General features: G+C 37.5%; 1 protein-coding gene across 1 annotated transcript in view; it reads right to left on the minus strand.

Moving 5' to 3' along the window:
- The window catches only part of htr4 (5-hydroxytryptamine receptor 4), a 99,635-nt gene that overhangs the window by 67,955 nt on the left and 11,590 nt on the right, over positions 1-20,090 (minus strand). Inside the window, exon 2 of the mRNA XM_046030871.1 lies at positions 13,055-13,133. Coding sequence (XP_045886827.1) covers positions 13,055-13,110 — 56 coding nt within the window. The 5' untranslated portion in view covers positions 13,111-13,133. The remainder of the gene's footprint in view (positions 1-13,054; positions 13,134-20,090) is intronic.

Raw genomic sequence — 20,090 nt, forward strand, 5'->3', positions numbered from 1 at the left:
ATATAATTGTAAATACAGTTGAAACAATGTCTTTTTCCTAAATAAGGGAATTTATTAAGGATTTAATTATCCATTCCAAACACAAAATCGGATGTTTTGACAAGGTAAATGTATTCCTGTCTGAATTTTATGATATCAAATCTCTTTCATACTTAGTATGGGTGTCTTTGGACACACTTATTCCATTACTTCCATTACTTTTGTCCAAAGTGACGTACAAATGAGGTACACTCAAAGCTAGAGCAGATCACGGAGAAGCCCTCAAGAATAAGTGCCACATTGCTAAGTTCCATGTTCCAGTAAAAATAGCAATCTTTTCAGCTAAATTACTGCCAATACACCAGATTTTCCAAATAACCGCAGCTTGTGTGTACACTCTGTGCTCAGTGGGATTTGAAATTTCTGTAAACAAACCTTTAGATTGTCAGCCTCTTGGGCTTCTATGCTGCATTTTAAATCATTACCACATTGGATTTAAGATAGTCTGTTGAACTTGTTTACAGAGCAAAACAGGAAGATTATTCTGTGATTCCTGAGCAAACTGGGCTACAGCTTTCTGGTAATACCAAACAGAAGAAGAAGCATAAGCCAGAAGAAAATGTTTTCACATGGATGTGGAAAAATCCCTTGCACTCCACAAAATCATTTTCTCCATACAACTGTTGAGAAAACTGTTGAACGGACAAAAAAAAGCTGTCAACAAGGTCAGTTGTTACAAAGAAAGAAAACGTTTTTTGCTTGTGCTGGGAGAAAAATTCTCCCATTTATCTATTTCAGGGAGGCCAAAGAAAAAAATAGGGCAGCAATCAAACGTTATTTTCATTATTGATTAATATGTCGCTTATTTTTTTCATCAACCATTCAATCAATTAACTGTGAGAAAATACATAATTTATGCCATTCATATTTATACTTATTTATTTATAAATGTATAATCAATTTCAGCACTACATTTAGCAGAAGAACAAGGAACCATTTATTCTGATTGTTAGTTTTTTTATTGATTCAATTTCATATTAGTGTAATTGTTCATTTTCATAAGGGGTCATAAGGGGTATTGTTTGGCCTTTATTGTGCCATGTGTTTTTTTGACACAAGCACAATGCCTTGTATATTTCAATTTTGTTGCCATCTTGCTAAATAAATCCCTTATTACCTTTCCTGACAATAACACCTCACTGAAGATTTCATGTAGCATCTTTAAGCTCCATAAGGAACCCAATGCAAACAGCTGTGTTTTCCCGTTTTCCTCCCCATCATTAAAATATGCTCCCAACTACTGCATGGCTGCCCTCTGCATGTTTGTGTGCAGAGACTTGTGTCAGAGTGTATAGATGAGCTTGTGTGCATAGGATTTTGTGTAGGGCTGAACGATTAATTGCAATTGAAATATTATCGCGATGTAATAAAACGAGATTTTGTAATCGCAAAGGCTGCGATTACACTCTGACACATGACACCCAAGAGGAAAGTAGTCAGGGAATGAAAGTAGCACCCGCCACCCGCGGATAACGTGGTGGTGGTGGGTAAATCGTCGGGCCATTTGCGGCTTTGACGGACAGGAAAAATGCACAACACAAAGACATGTGTAGTAAGATTAGCGTATTGTGGCGATCGGCACCTGTGTCACACACACAGCCACCAGTCAGCTCAGGAAATATCTGTGAAACGGCACTTCAAACCAAACTCACAAGTCCGAAAGAGGCACAGTAATATACACAGTAAATACTGTATAACACACTATGGTGAACTTTTTCTTGTGGTCTGTAGGTAGGCCGATCTGATGATATTATATCATGTTATTTAATGCCAGGACTTGACTGAAATTATCTTTCTTATATTATTATAATTTGATATCTTCTCCACCATTGCTTATAATAATAATTCTACCTAATTCATCATAACACAGGCCTGACCCACAAGAAAGAACAGTTTATGTTCTATCTATCTAATATTATGTTGGTCATACTATACACTGATTATAATAATAATCAGAATAATACAGAAGGTAAAGGGCTTAAAAATTAATCACAATTAATCATATTAAATTGCAATATTGGTAAAAAACAAAACAAAAGTGCAATTAGATTATATTCCAAAACCAAAAGCGCAATTAGATTATATTCCTAAATCGTTCCGCCCTGATATTGTGTGTGTTTCTGTTTTTGTGACACCATAAAGTGATAGTGTATCAAAGAAAAAAAGATATATTCATTGTGAATGAATTGTGGCCCGACCTTGTGAGCTATTTTCTCATTCCCAGTATGTTATTGTTGAAACTTTACAGCTTTATCAGGTACTTCCAACAATTCTGGACCTAATAATAATTTAAAATAATATTGTTACTAGCAGAGATTTTTTTTGGACAATTACTTATGCTTCTACTTAAGTATGAGTTCTGTACCTCTGATCACCGGGTATTCAGTAAAATGAAAATGAGTATACTGATCCACTTGCACCAACTACTTGGCTTTATAGTGTTTTGGGGGAATATTGCAGTAGATACACATATTTAAGGGAACTGCAAGCATAGTAAATTGTGAGTTGTGTCTGCCTGGGCCAAAAATGCCAGGGACATTTTTTTTTGTCCCAGTTCAGACCTGATGACCCCATAAAGATAGTGACACAAAGCTGTGTGTGTGTGTTTCAATAAGATCATAAACGCTCTCTGCAGCGGATCTTAGCATGTGTGTATCAAAGAGAACAACTCTGTGTGAAAACACTGGGCAGAGCCACTTGTCAGCACAAATTAGCTAATTGTTCTGCACTTGGAACATGGAATATGACAAATTTATTTCAATGGAGAAGTTGGCAAAGACATTCTTCTTGACTTTACCCGTCTTGTAAGTTTTATTGCCTTGTCTGTGTTTTAAAACAACATGACTAAAGTTCAAATCGTCACTGCGTCCCAACCAGGTTTCGACATTCATCCTTCATATATCCTGCTTTTGTCTTGTATTAGTGCTGCAAAATGAACATGCCGCATTTCCAAATAATGAAATGGTACAAGCTTGGTGAGGGATGAAAACAGGAAAATTAAGATTAAAATGTTTCGCACAACCCCTCAAATTTAATTCAGAAAGTCAGTGGGAAATGGTTACCTGTGCGCAAGCTGAATAGAAAGTGAGACACTAAAAGTCAAGATTTTAAAAGGGTATTTTGTTCTACAACTGAAAATTTAAATTTCTTTACAGTTTTTGTTTTCAGAGCCTGTTTGATCTACACAGCTCAAAAAAATACGGGAAGACTTAATCATCACAGTATAACATCAACTCAATTGACCTTCTGAGATATAAATCTGTCAAATTTAGGAAGCATAAGTGTTTGTTAATTAGTGTCACTTGTTTTGGTGCAAAAATTCCTGGGACATGTTTTTTGGTCCCAGTTCAGACCTGATGACTGGTCCCCACAAAGATAGTGACACAAGGTGTGTGTGTGTGTGTGTGTGTGTGTCAATAAGATCATAAACATTCTCTGTAGCAGTCCTTAGCATGTGTGTATCAAAGAGAACAGCTCTCTGTGAAAACACCGGGCAGAATTTAGCTCTGAGCCACTTGTCAGCACAAATTAGCTAATTGTTCTGCACTTGGAACATGGAATATGACAAATCTATTTCAATGGAGATGCTGGCAAAGACATTCTTCTTGAATTTACCTGTCGTGTAAGTATCGCTGCCTTGTCTGTGTCTTAATACAACATGACTCAAGTTCAAATCTTCTCTGCATCCAAAGCAGGATCGAAATTCATCCTTCATATATCCTGCTTTTGTCCTGTATTAGTGCTGCAGAACAAACATTTCGCATTTCCAAATGATGAAATGGTACGAGCTCGGTTCAGTTAAAGGTTTAGTGTGTCAGTTTTAGTGGCATGTAGTGGTGAGGGTTGTGAATTGCCACCAGAGGCTAACGGTACATTCACATGCTCCATGGATGGTCCCATTTCCTGAGTTGTGAACATGTTCTTCTGACATCAGTGTGTGTATTCATGTGCTCTGAAGTCGGAATGTGGAATAAAAATGGACGCTACTACAAAGACGTGTTGAATTAGCATTATCAGAGCATAAAAACAACATGCAGACATCTATTTCACTCTAAATGGACAGCCGTTATAACAACATTACAAATTACATGTCTGCATAATATGTATATGAAATACATGATTTTGCACAAATCAAAGTTCTGTATACTTCTTTATGTCCCATGTACACTTTATTTCTCTTTCTGCAATAAAGATTGTGATTGTTCCAACACCACTTGAATGCACCATCAGTCACTGCTGACCCCTCCCTTTTCAAGTGCGCAGGAGAAGGTCCAGTGGCCGACACGCTCTGTCGGCTCTTGTGCTAAACAACACGTGTGGTCCTCCATTTGTCCAAATTACTCCTCTTTCCTATCTTCTAACAAACCAATTGACTACTAACGTTATTTGTTGTTCTTCTTCGTATGTATTCAGCGTAGTGATGAAACGCGCTCTGTAGAGCCGTTGATTCATTTTGGCTACTGAAGAAACATCCCGGCTTGACTTCCATGTAAGAGGACCCACGGCATATGTACATAGAAATGGCTCATTCTAAGGTAATAAAAACATAAAAGTGCATTATGTATGGTCTTTATGCACCACTGAGAATGTAGTTATGGATATTATATTGCATTTCTGTCAATAAATCCTAAATATACACACACAGAACTATAAGCCATTTTATCTCAACAAATTATACTAGTACAGTAGTAGTACAGTTGGAGGACACAACCCCTTTCTCAATGGAAGCCACACCATACTGAATCTTTCTAAATAAGATGCCATGAAATGTGTGAAAAAACAGGCTGATTGAGGATCTTGCAGGATGCGTATCATTTTCTGAAAGGAGAGGATCAAAGAGCAGGGGGATGCATGCAAGCTGAACGGGCACGTGCCTCGAAGTGCTATCAGTGACAGGTGGGATAAATCACCTTGTCAGGCATGAAAGGAAAGGGGCTGGTAACACTGTATAATGGAGCCCTCAACCCATCCAACACACAAACAGACACACTGCACCTCGTGCACACTCCTGTCCATCTGTGAGGAGAACACATTCAGAGACCTGGCAGATGTCAGTTTCATCCCGGAGATTTTGACGGCATTTCCAGCATGCTTCGATTCAGATATGATCCTGCCTACATTGAATGGAAGCCTGGGCCTCAGTTTGTGTGCATGTGCAGGCTCAGCTTCATGCATCAGCAAAGGCTTTTTTGTATGAATGGAGAATTTCTTATTGAGATTTACGTAAGAAGTTGGTGAATGAATTATTCAGCCCGTGATGTGAAAAATATGGTCTCCTGTGTTGGCTGCCAAGTCTGCACTCACATAAGTAGAATAGACTCAGATTGTGCTGCGAGCTGCTGTCTTGAAGAATCAATGTGTTAAAATTATGTACAGATGGCTTGATTAATTAATTGATCCTTAAATGTTTTGATAAGAAACAGGGGCACAGAGGGCCCACACCCTGTATGCATAATTTATTTAAAAAAATAGACTTTAGGTTTCATTTATTTTCACATCACAAAAGATGCTGGTTTAAAGTGCTGAGCAAATATAGAACATCAGATAATTCTGCAAAACAGACAAACAACACCACTGGATTTTTATCCCAACACTTAAAATGTTCTGTATAATATGTTTTCCTGATAGACTGTGTGCTTTCAGTAGCAAAGGTAAAGTTGTATGACATTTTTATATAAATGAAAATGGGATTTTGTTGTTGTTTTTATGTCCGATGTCAACATTTTTTTAAATTCAGCGCCTCCAGCATATGTACATGGTAACTATGATGCATTAAAGGTTAGCAAAAGATCATGGTTATGGCAAATAAAATATGGTTATGGTAAGGTAAGGATAAAAATCCCACTTGGTTATGGTTAGGGAAAGATCATTGTTACCATTAGTAACCATTTATAGTGCACACTACTTCCTGTGTTGGCACTGAAGGTTAGCATTGTATATACATTTTGAGGTACAGAATCTCCCAATATAGAAGTATTTCCTGGGGATAGTGGGCTGACCAATCCCTTGTCTATTAACTATGACAGTTTCTTAAATCACCAAGTAGTCGATGTTTTTTGTTTGTTTTTTTAAGCCATGTTCATGTTCCGTAACCTTAACCTCTAGGTGTTGTTGCCAGGTTGGTTTGTCATCTGTGCAAGCAGCTTATTACGACACGTGTGTTTATTGTTAGACGTCAATCTCTAGTGGCCCTAGTAATTCTAACGGGGCTTTTTGGCCAGCATAAGAAAAAATTAAGTAATTAAGTAGTTATTTAAGGAAATATCTGAGCAATATTTTGTTCTTAATCACCTGGAGTGCATAGTTTGCACTACTTCTCTATCTCTTGCTACATCCGTGAATGGACCCATGGATGAAAAAATTAATAAACAGCTGAATGCATGAGCAAACACAACATTGCTTAAGCAAACAACTAACAAATGTACTGTTACAACACAAGCGGGCAGAGGCCACCTGCTCTTACCATCTTTCTGTTTGGTTTCATGCTGTCTAAGGCCAAACTTTCCTGTTGAAAGCATTCATCCAGAAAACAGGATCTGTCACAGGACACCTGAGGTGGTGAGGAGAGGGACGGTAAATAGCAAAGCAAAAGGGAAAGCTGATTCGAGGAGAGGAAAGAGAAGCATCCTGCTATCGGATAGCTCTGAGTCTGACTGACTGGATCATATTGACTAGTGGCTCGAATGCATAGGCCTGCTCCGGGATGATTGCACTTGCTGGTTTCATAGAAGTCCCTGACATGAGCTATTCCATTGCAGGATGTGTTTGACATGATAAATATTAGGTGTTGGTTAGAGATAGCTATAGGGTGACACTCAAATAATATAGGATATTTTCAGCGACATTCTTTTTCAGGCAGTGTTAGGTGGTAGAGTTTAAGGTCTTCTTCAAGGGCAGTTGTTGCCTGACATAATGAGTTTCGTTGTTGAAACTTGTGCAGTGTCTTATATTATTGGTATTGGTTTATTGGTTTTTGGCATTCCACCAGTTAGTGGAAGAAAACAGACTGTGAAACTATTTAAGTTACAAATCCATTTAAATACAAGATGCAAAATATTTATACCGACTGTGTTTTAATTACAATATCTGAACATGAAACTAAAAGCAGAGTCCTTATAGTGAAGTATATATATATATATATATATGGAGGAGTAGTTGGAAAAAGGATCTGTGAGGGTACGTAAGACCCGGAGTACACCAAGCTGGTCCAGAAGATTCGCCTGGATGATGGTCAGTTCAAGGCTTATTTTACGATGAGTCTGGGACAGTCTGCTGTCAATTGTAGCATCACAAAAAGTACCACTACAGGGAGTCCATTGGTCCCGCTGAGAATTTGTTTGTGGTGGGTTTTGTATGTTTTAACGTCAAGACTATGTTTTGGTTTATCTAACAGCCTAAAAATCTGGTGATGGTGGGCAGGTGGTGTGAGACTTATTTGTAACTAACTAAACATTATAATGATAATGTTGGTGAAAGTGAGGTAATCTTAGCTTAACACAGACCATGAACTACATGCTCCCTGTTAACTTTTAGTAGTTTACAGTTTAAATTAATAAAAACAACTTACCCAAAATCTCAATTACCACACTAATTTGCTTCCAGGCTTATTGTTTTCTGTTCAAGTCATGGTAACAACACCCACTAATAGTTTGCCCTTCACTATTGTCATCTGATTGGAAAACTCGAGGAATTTTTTTTTGCCTTCAGGTAGAGAAGAAGATATTGGTTGTACTGTATTGTGTTTGTTTCTTTGATTGTTCAGAAAAAGAAGTGAAACATAGTGTGTATATAGCATAATACTAAACTAAAATGATTTGATGAGGGAAAAAATAATTATAGTGTGGAGTAAATGGATTATTAGCATATTTCAGCATGATGCTTCTGTAGCTCATTTACAATTTTGAAATCGTAGATAATGTGGATCTCATTTGGCACAGGAACTGATGCAGACATTTATAACTGGGGAATGACCTAGCCAGAGGACAAACTCCAGCAAACCTAATGCATAGGCTGCATGTATGAGAAATGTGAGATAAATCAGTAATGTGATGCCATACTGCCAGCACATGTGGTGCAACATGGTTGACATGAGAAATATAGGTTTTTGCCTCTTGGCAGATTAGCAGCAACAGCAGATAGTGTCTCCACTAATTAAGAAGTAGTGGGTTGAAGATTAAGAAGAATTATGCTAATGATGCTAATTTGACATTAAAATGATCTCCATTACTACTGGGAAACATGGATGGATGATTGCTAATTTAGGCCTGCATCTGTATTTGTGTGTCACCACCTCATCCAAACAAACAATATACTAACACATATAGTATGTGACCACACTACCTAACATATGTGACACTACGATGTATGTGGGCCAGTGTCATCATAAATCATACTCGCTGGCTGGAGCCATTCTCTCAAGGCTGCTGAGGCTCTATATTACTGCCATCAACCAGACATGAATCCCATTCTAGATAACGCAAAACTGGGTCATGCATCCCTGCTTCTCAAAAAATACAAAGATCCAATATCATCTGCTAGTTACCGGCCTATATCATTAATTAATGTTGATATGAAGATTTATGCTAAAGTTGGTGAACAATTCATTATGTATATTAAAGTTTTGTATGCAAACCCATGTGCAATGGTGTTGTCAGGCAATGTTTGCTCTTCACATTTCACAATTTCCAGAGGTTCTCGTCAAGGATGCCCTCTGTCTCTTTTATTATTTATTTTATCCCTTGAATCTCTTGCTCAAAAAGTACGTCAATCTACAAATATTTTACCTATCATAATAAATTCATTCACCATGTATCAATTTATGCAGATGATGTGCTTCTTTTTATTAGTAAACTCGTACAGTCATTCCCATATATCCTGAAGTTATTTTCAGACTTCAGTAGTATTTCAGGATACAAAATAAACTGGCAGAAATCTTCTCTCCTTCCCCTAAGTAGCTCTGGTGATGATTTAACTCAAATTAAGATTCCAATTGTAAACCAATTTAAATATTTAGGAATTGACATTTTTCCAACTTTAGAATCTACAGTCAATAATAATTATATAAAAGTGCTGGAAAAAATCAAAAAAGATTTAGGGAAGTGGACGTCAAGGCCTATATCTTTTGATGCTAGGATTTCAGTTATAAAAATGATAGTGTTACCGCAAGTAAATTTTCTTAGCTCTATGCTGCCTCTAAGTCCACAGATTGAGTATTGGGATACTTTACATAGTCTAATCACCGGTTTTATTTGGAATAACAAAAGACCAGATCACAACTGTTCAGAGAGAGAAATCAGCTGGAGGTTGGGGAGTTCCAAATTTCAAAGTCTATCATTGGTGTTTTGTATTGCGTACTATAAAATCTTGGTTAGACCCCAAGTTGGCGCTCTCTGGAGGAGAAATTAGTTTATCTGCATAGATTACAAGATCTAATTTAGGCAAGTCCCATTAAAACAACCAAAACATGATTTTACAAATCAACTGTATAATGCAAATACCAAGGGAATTCTATCTACAATGTATTCTCAAATAATGCCTATAAACCAATTGCAATTCAAACAATCTGGCAAAATGATTATAGCTTCATTTCCCCTACATAAGCTTGGGAAACTATTTGGAATAATATTAACCAAGCTTCTAAAAATCCTAATTACCGATCCATTCACTTAAGATTTGTATATAGAACATATTTAACACCCAATATTAGACACTTGATTAAGTTAGAGTCATCTCCGCTCTGTCAACTGTGTTCACAGGGCAGTATAGGTACTTTTCTTCACATGTTTTGGGAATGCTCTGAAGTAGCAACAAGCAGGCACGTTCTTGTGAAACTGTCGCTGTTGTACAAAAAGAATGCAGATTGACTTGCTTTTCCCAACAAAACTTTGTATTTTCCTAAAATAACGCTAAATTTTCTATCAGGCTTTTTTGTGTTTTGGCGTTATGTTTGGGTAAAATTTTGGTTAGGTCAAAGTTTTTGATAATGATTTAATTTCATTTGATGTATGAAATGACAGTGATTAAATCCACGAGGTCCACTTGTTTCTACAAGTATAGAAGCATCTATTATTCTAGGAATAATGGAAATTTAATAATATAAGAGCAGGTTTTCACAAAGACAGCCTCATTGAGAATTGATTGACTGACTGATGATAATGAAATTTACTGGATAGACATTAAATTCCATAATCTAATGAGATGTTTGCAGAGTCAAGGAGTAATTTAAAAATAAACATAACTGATGGGGTTGGTGTGTTGTGCATGGCTGTGCTCCCTGGGCTCCAGCTCTTATCTCTTTCATAGCTATTTTAGAAAGAGGCTTGCTTGCTTGCCAAGGTCACAATGAATGGTGATGCAAATAAAACAAACAAACAACATCTGACCATAAACTATTCTATGACAAAAAATGAGGAAGAGCAAAATGTCCACAATAGAAAGATTTTTTCTTATCATTGTGTAGAAATACAACACGTCTTCAATCCGTCTGTGATATTCCCATCTGTCCTCCTATCTCTGGTTAACCTTTCCTTTTTTCCTATCTTTGCATTCTTGAAGCACTATACTCCCTTTTTTGAATCTCTTTCACCCTGTGACTCTTTTTCTCTGTGAATCAAAGCAAGAAGTCAGGAAAAACCTGGTCCCACAGCACTGTCACTGTGATGATTTAAGACAAATTCAAATCGCTCACCCTAAGGGGTAAAAGACATTAGCCAAGCAGAAGAAGCTATAAAATGACTCGTTACACTCCAAAGCAGTGGAAAAACACACCCTACAGTTTACAGCAGAATCCCTGCTTTAATCAAAGTATCACGCCTGAGGGCAAGACAACTACAGAGGCAAAGAACAGTGCAGTAGAAATCCCACACTATCTATTGTTGCCTCAGCTGAACCAGAAATCTGAAGATGAGAATGCCCTGGGTTAATGGGTTAATGGGTTAATATTCATTTATTTAGTTGACTATAGTGTTTTAACTACATATATACCTACGGCTGAGAAATGAAAGAGAAACTTGAATAAATGAGGGGGAGAACCGTAACCAATGCAGATGCTTCCATACAGATCATAATTGCTCACTGAAATTAATATGAAGAGTGTGAAAGTGTCGTTACCACAGTCACCAGATCTTGAACCTACTAAACCTATAGTAGTTTTTGAAGTGACGTGTTAGACAGCACTCTCCTCTTAAAAAACACTACATGAAGAAACATTTTCTGGAAGAAGGGTGTTCTAATGAAAGCTCTTTCTTTGCCGAATTATGTTTTGATCGTCGGTGGCGACATTCAAAATGCTGTATTAAGTTGCTGCTAATGCAAACCGAAAATTTCCTATTGCTGCAGGAGCTTCACATTGAAGGCATTTAAGTGCATTACCTTCTATCTAGCTTATTAAAACCAGTTACCATCAGAGTCCAGAGCCATGATCGTAACATAATAACAGGCACCTTCTTTTGAGCAACAGGTTATATAAATCAGTTTCTTGTTTTCTTTCTGAACAGGTATCAGCAGGAACATTTTTCAGTGAGCAGCATAAACAGGCTCATGTTCATGTTCAGTAGCGAGTCTCCCTGTTAAGACTGAGGCGAAGTTGTCGAGCACAAGGTGTAGCGACAAGCGGGCACGTTCCTGTGAGACTGTCGCGGTTGTGCTCGCCTCACGCACGCGCCCGCTAGCTGCCAAAGTGGAATTGTCTTGAACTTTTTGTAGGCTACGTGACATGCTGCAGAAATGCCATGGAAGAGAGACTGATCCTCGCTTCTTTTGAGTTTTACTAATCAGCATGCAGTGTGTAGCTATCTACTTCACTATGGCATTGATCGCTTGTTTTGTTTTGTTTATCTACTCCTCCCACACGCTGGCGAAGCCTCCCTCCACTGCTTGTTTGGGTGGGTGATTTGCAGGCTGATCAACATACCACCCCTCCTGTGTATTCAGAGCCAGTGAGCAACGGACTTTCAAAATAATAATAATAATAGGCCTAATAAAAACTGCATTAACTTGCGATAAAAAAAAAAGTCGCATTAATTAATTAATCTGTTAATGTGATAATAAAGCATTAACTTCCCCAGCCCTAGTAAAAATGTAAAAAGAAAAGAAAAACAGGAAAATTTAAGCATGTTAATCAATGTATGCTGCTTAAAGCTTACCAGTCAACCTTCATTGACAAAATTAATAACATAATAAAGTGTGTATTAGTACAAGCATTGTTACAAAATAAACTGACTACAAGTAACTGACAATGCAAGATTTCTGGGTATTTTCCCCAGCTTTTGGTCTTTCATACAGCTCAAGAATGTTTTTGAAATTTTACATGTATGGCCTGCCTCACAAAAATTAAAGACTTTGTCCAACTGCCAGAGAAAAAAGAAGACAAGCATTGAGGTCAAATTATGAGATAGAATGATAACATCCAGTGCCAGCAACTTTAAGTGAGTGGTTACATTTTTAAGTGTCCCCACTGGAAATTTTAACCACTTACGTCCAAAGACGCCAATGACGGTCATATGCTATATAACCTATCCTAGCCTATCCATCCATCGTCAACCGCTTATCCTGTGCACAGGGTCATCGGGCGACATCGGCCGAAAGGCGGGGTACACCTTGGACAGGTCCCCAATCCATTGCAGGGCCACATATAGACATACAACCAGTCACACTCACACCTAAGGACAATTTAGGGTCACCAATTAAACTACTCCGCATGTCTTTGGATGGTGGGAGGAAGCCGGAGCACCTGGAGAGAACCCCCGCAGACACGGGGAGAACATGCAAACTCCACACAGAAAGGCCGGGACCTTCTTGCTGTGACAGTGCTGTCCACCGGACCACCATGCTGCCCTATAACAGTCTATTTACTTTTTAAAAACAAATAAACTAAATGTCAGTCAAAGTCATCTATTTTGAGAATGTATCTAGAAAGTTTGAAAATGTGTTTTGTACTAAGCAATGTGACCACTATCAGGAAGTATTCCATCACAAATACAGTGATTATTCTACATTAAAGTTGATTAATTCTCACCTCTCACTGACAAGCTCCTCCATCACCGGCATCTGGCCTGCAGCGCTGACATTCATGTAACCATAAATGCAGAGAGTCCCTGCAGACAGAAGATCACAATTAACAAATAAACATAATCATTTATATTATTATAGGCTGAACTTTTAATTACAAATATAAAACAATTCATGCAGTTAACAGACTCAGTAGATTACATTAACATAAACATATTAAACCAAATCAGAATTATGCAACTGGAACATTTATCTTTGACATTTGAAGCACAGTGCCAATTGACCTGTACTGTGTATGCTACATCAGATTTTTAGGACAATAATCTTGGATTTAGTAAAGGGTAGACTAACTGGCATAAACAATAACTTCAGGCTTGATACAATGACAATTCAGGAGTGCCACTGAGACATTTTTCACAAACCAAGATGGCTGCCACTGATGTGGAACTGTTTCTCTTGCATTTGCTATCACATCAGTTTTAAACAAAAAGAACAAAAGAAGAACAAACTTCTGACAGGATTTGATGAGTTTAATTTACCAGCTATGCTACATAACATGTTTCGTTGCTCTGGTTGTTGGTCTATGCAATTTCGTCCAGAGGCATTGCGGTCTGCACCTTTGAAAATCAAAATCAAGAGTTTCCAAACTAACTCGTAGGCTAGCAGTTTGTTCATCTGTACCAAAATTGCAATGTCAGCGCTTTTAGTTTTCAAGAAAACAAATACTACTTTTGAGTTGCAGCATGAATTCATTCAATTAAAATTTTGTTATGTAAAACATCAGCACATCTATAAAGTGGAGACAATCCTGGGTAGCCAGTATGACAAAATAATGCATCATAGCATGACGTAACTGCTAACAACCTGAGGATTTTTTTATTTAGTTATTTAGTTTTATTCATACTTTATTTTACATAAAAATGAGATAGAACAAGGCTTGACTGTTAAGTGAATGTAAATGTCCATGTCCATGGAGACAGGATGCAATGGATGGATAGTGAAGGTCAGCCTGAAAGAGAGGTCATGAAGAGACCAAAGAGGATCATGACCTGCAGATTTATCCCGTGAATAGCAAAACCCATTATGCTTCAGCCCATATGGGCAGCTGTCAGAACCACTTTATCATGTGGACATTCAAAGCTGAGAAGCCTATGAACAAATCCAAGAGCAGACTGGACAAAATCATCATATTATCTACATTATAAATAACAGCATGAAGGGCAGAGATCAAAACCTGAGACAATAGACTTTGTTTTATGCAGCAAGCAGTTTTTTGGCATTCAGAATCATGCTGGTATAAATAATCTTCTTACACAATATTCATTCTGTATCTCACACACATAAAGCACAAGACCAGACAATTATGCAAACAAAAGCTTACATTACATCATAGTACACTGGATTACAATCCAACATATGGCATATGCTCAGGATCTTTAACAAACACACACACACACACACACACACACACACACACACACAGGGCTGGCATACTTACATGTATGTATGTCAGGTATGTTGAATGATCAATCAATCAAAGATATCAAACAATCACCTTGTCATAATGACTTAGCTATCTCATTATCTCGAGGTAACAAATGCTGCTCATATTTAGCTTGTTTTAAGCCCCCAATACTGCGGCTGTTGAAAAAAAAATCTCGCCTTTATGTAGATAATTATGTATGGCTATTATGAAGTAATTTGTCCCTTTTAGTGACACACACTCTGTCAAGCTCTTGGAAGCAGTTAAGATTTTCTCTGACTGTTAGCATCTTTCAGATTGTCATCTTAACATTACTATCTGTTTACTTGGCATTTGGTGACACTGTATGTTTTTCCTCGCCAGTTGACAGGTGACATCCATTTAAATTCTGTGGTAAAGACACTGCAATTTGCTTTGCACAAATTTTCACTTTGCATGCGTCTCAGTATAAAACATAATAAGAGCAAGCAGAAAACTTCAAGTTTGTCAAGGTGGGTTTTTTAACCAGAACTATTACTATGGAGCAATGTTTTGAAAACCATGTCAAGTGGATGTTATTTTCTATCTACCAGAATATGCCACACCTTTTTGCCTCATGCTCACAACTTTAGTGTCTTATTATCGTGATATATTATCCATACATCATGGACTCCTTTTGACCTTAAGAAAAATAAACATTCTAGAAAACGACAGAGTGGAAATGATGAGGATTAAGGATCAGCCTTAATAAAACATTTACCATTATGGCCTCCATTTATTATCTATAATTCGATCAATTTATGATCATCATTGACATCCGTTCACATTATCTCTTGATAACAGTTTTAAATAAATGAAATAATATAAATAATTAAGGTTTTGGCTTTTGACAATACAGGACTAAACATGTGTCATATTTTCATGGTGCAAATATGAAGATATGACACCCAGAGTTTGCTGTAAGAGGTTAAAGGCCAGCTGTATATATATCTGAGCATAATGACATTTGAAAGGGTCAAGTGTATTTTTTATTTTTTAATTCAAAATCTCTCACACCCACACACCTATACACAAATACACCTTCTGTATGGCCCCACCTGTTACCCAACTAATGGGACTGGATCTAAATGTTTAATTTGGCTCCCTGCACATCACACATTTTGAATTAACAGAAGTATTCCTCCGCTTTTAGCAGAGGCTAGCTGTGCCAAGCTAATATGGCAAACCAGTCTTTCCACTGAGTGCATAGACTAAATTAAAATTAATTATTCAGTTCAACTCTTTGTAAGAGAGCAAACAAGCCCCCGCAAAATGTCAAAGTAACAAAGAGGTACAGGGATGACTAACTGTTATATATTGCTGAATTTCAAATTGCAATCCCTTAAAGTACTTGTAACTGAAGAAGTAACAGCAAACATGCACAGAGATGTCTGATTATACTGTCCCATTACATGAAATAATGACCAGGATTAGGATTATCCCAGCTATCCAAAAGCATAAATAAATGAAAAGTAGCACCATGATTGCATAGTGTAATTATATTTACATTTAATACTGTGTACCTAAAAAATTTAATTGGACAGACTTCAACTGAGAAAGGTGCTCGGTTACACTGGTGCTATAGCGTGCAGTATGTAAAAGAAAGGTAGGAAAGTTGCACCAGTATCATGTGAAATGTTCTTTTCAACAAGTCCTCATAGCTAAACGTTTCTCAATGACATTTGTCAGTAAATATGATAGTTCCCCAAATCAACATATATGACCGTTAACAGTACCAGTCCAGCAACAGGCATGGATCTTAAGTACATTACTTTCATTCAACATTCACAGTTTGGTTACTTTAGGCAATACAACTACTTGGTTAGGAAAAGATTGTGGTTTGGGTTAAAATAACTATGTTACGTAAGTAACACAAGTCACCTACGTAACATTTAACTTAAAGGTTCAGTGTGTAATATTAAACATGATCTATTGATAGATATGCACTATAATATACAAAACTATGTTTTCAGTGGTGTATAAATATGATTTTAATACCCAAGAATGAGCCATTTATATCTACATGCACAGCAGGAGAAGTTGCCATGTTGTGCCGCCATGTTTCTACAGTAGCCCAACGGACAAACTGCTCTACAAAGCGTTTCATCACTGAGTTAAATGCGTACGAAGAAGAATGTTAGTAGTAATAATGGTAGTGGTCGACTGTTTTTTATAAGTGAGAAAAGAAGAAAAATTTTAATAAATGGAGGACCACAAGTATTATTTAGCACAATAGCCAACAGAACGTGTCGGCCATCATAGCTTCTCCTGCGCGCTTGGAAAGGGAGGGGTGAGCCGTGACTGATGGTGCATTCATGTGGTGTCAGAATAATAAAAATCTTCTTTTACTCCTTAATAAAGCCCCGTCCGATTAATTGTTTAGCTGATATTATCGCCCGATATAAGCTACTTGCATTTTGTCACGTCATTACATGACAATAAAAAAAAAGTAGCCCTCATCAATTTTCCTCTCCGGGGACCAGACTTGAAAACCCCCCGTTTTTTCACAGCTCTCATCAGGCTCAGCAGCGTGTTTAATGTTACGCTAACCTAGTGTCTCCAACAGCAGATAATGCTGCCTGTTGCTAAATTAGCCACAAAGCTAATGCCGTGTTTATCAGTGGAGGAGGTTAACATTAATGAGCGATTAAACTGTAGTGTCTCTAGTTACAGTCGGCGTCACTGTATCATAGAGTCAGAAGGTTGTTAAGAAATTGTTTCTGTAGCTTTGGATAGAATTAACAGAGTGCACGTGATAAAATAGATGTAGAAAGTAGTCATCGTGGCAGATTATATATAAGTAATAACTACTGCATGACAAAATATATATATATATATATACACACACATATATACACACACACACACACACACACACATATATTTGTAGAAGAGCCCTGTTTATTATTATGATAGCAATGACATGACAGATGATATATGGTATTATTATAATTTTTAGTAGTTGTACTATATTGCTATATTTTATAGTTTCTGTTTCGCTGGCCCCTGCTATACATTCACTATTTAATTTAATGTTCATTAGTAGTAGCAGTAGTTAGAAATGATTTCTGTAGTTTTATACATTTGACTCTTATTTATCAAAACTTTTTAAACTGCATTATGTCATGGTATCTTGGTGAGGTCTCAACATAACAAATATTACAGATAATTTTGTTTATATTATGCGTTTCTGATAAGGGGGGAAAACAATATTGGCCGATATATTGTCTAACTAATTTTAAAATCTTCATCGGTCAGGCTCTACTCCTTAAATCTTTATTGTAAAAAGAGAAGAGAAGCAAAGTGTACATGAGACATAAAGAAGTATACAGAACTTTGATTCATTCAAAATCCCGTATTGCATATACATATTTTGCAAACATGTAATTTCTAATAATGGTTAGTTTGCTGTCCATGTACACACAAAAGTCGGAAGAACGACTTCTAAACTCGGGAAATGGGACCACCCGAGGAGCATGAGAATTCACAGTGAGCTGTTGGTTGCAATTTGCAAACCTCATCACTAGATGCCACTAAAACTTACAAACTGAAACTTAAGTTGAAATTGGTGACTTGGTTTCACACAGGACTTGACCAGTCCCATGGGTAGAAGTCCTGTGTTTGTTTTGCCCATCCACCTACCTACCTACCTGCCTCTGCACATGGACATTCACTTTTCACCTGTCACCTGACTTTGCTACTGTCAAACAGCCACTAGAGATCGTGGCCTAACAGTAAACCTAAATAAGCTACTTGAACATTAGCCCGATACAGCCGGTTTTCTGGTAAGGACAAGGCTGATTCTTTTGCCTCACAAATTCCTGTACGTTCTTTGATCTTGTTAATGCTATTATTTTCTCATTTTTCATGCTGCTATTCTTCTACCTATGAACTAAATTGGAGCACATCGTCCCCTTCAAAAAAATGTTATCACCGAGAGCATGAATGCACAGGAATTTGTGGGGCAAAACATCAGCTCACATGACGACATAAGTACATACTGATACAGATTTTCCCACCTCCTTCCTATACATGTACAACGCAGGTCATGGCACTTGTGTAACTGAGTGTTCATTAATCCAGAACAGATTTTTTATATTATCATAAGACTCATTTGCTACCAGTCTGAAATCTCCTTGGCACTGTCTTCAGGTCACGGCCGGCCTGCTGACTCTGTTCTATAATAGACACAGTCGGGGAGGTGAGGCGAGCTGAACGCATGACAGAGCTAATGGGCGAGGCCGCTGAGAGGGTTTACTGGAGTCTGTCAGCTCTCATCCAGTCACACAGAGGAGGAAAGGAAAAATTCAAGGAATATGATGACAGTGTGAGAAACTGAAGGAGCAAAGTGAAAGAAAGAGAAAAGTAATCGCGGAAAAGGAAAAAGAGCAAGAAATACTCAGTTAGAAAGAGTCAGGAAAAGACAGACATGATACACCGACACTTTCTTCATTTGGTGACTCAGGCAAACAGATTTGGGTCGATGCAGGAAAACATAACAGTTGAGTAAGAAAAGCCCAGGTAAGCTCATACCTTGGTAATGAGACACTGTTAAGATGCCTGGCTTCTGTCTGTCACTACTGCTGTGGCATGGAAACATCTTAAAGTTTGGACTTGCACAGCGCTAAAGGTACATCCTGATATCAACGGAAGCAACGGCAACAAGTGAAAGGCAGAGGAGCCAGAAAAACCACATCGGTTTATAGCTGGCAGGCTGTTCAAGCAGTGGGCGGGACATCACAAGTGGACAGAAATATTCTGTTAAGAGGTTTATTCATGGCAACATGGATGGGAGACACAGCTGCAGTCAAAAGTGCATCATAACATTTTAAAATTACAGTCCTGAATGAGTGTAGCCGACAGCCCACTTAATGTACATAAATGTAAACATAGCCACTGATAATACGAAAAAGTGTCAGTGGTTATGTTTGTATGAATATGTTTATTTTGTATGTATGAAATAAAACGACTATTGGCCCTAATGGAGTTGAAGTCTGTTTACTCCATGTCTGGGTCTCCCTGTAGCCATTAAGAGAGCAGCTGACAGAACATTCCTGACTGAATCTCATAAAAATTTTAAAGTTCAGCCACCAGCTGCCTCTCAAGTTTGGAGAAGTGTCTGAATGGAGTCATGGCGTCATGTCATGTTCCTGTATTGATGCAACATTCCCATCCTGGGAGTACATTAACCCCACTCAGCTCTTTAAAAGACTTATTAAATATTTGACAAACTAAGTGCAGGTGTCTGGAAAAACCATATCCAAGCCTAATGTGCACATCTATGTTTGGTGTGTCCTGCTTTCCTTAATGAGGTTGCAAAGGGTTCATTAAATACCAGGTTATTTTTTATTGGTTACCCTGTTTTTGTATTCAGTCTGGTTTCAGTAAAACCTGAGAAAGTGCTTGAATGAATATTTGTTGATGCACTTAATCTGTTTACAACTGTGTTATTTATTGATCAGTTTGACCAAAGGTCTCCTTTCACTAAACAGTTGGATTACTGTTCTGTAATAAACTCATATTTTACACCTTAACAACCTGA

The sequence above is a fragment of the Micropterus dolomieu genome, linkage group LG19 (assembly GCF_021292245.1).
Source record: "Micropterus dolomieu isolate WLL.071019.BEF.003 ecotype Adirondacks linkage group LG19, ASM2129224v1, whole genome shotgun sequence".
Classification (NCBI taxonomy): domain Eukaryota; kingdom Metazoa; phylum Chordata; class Actinopteri; order Centrarchiformes; family Centrarchidae; genus Micropterus; species Micropterus dolomieu.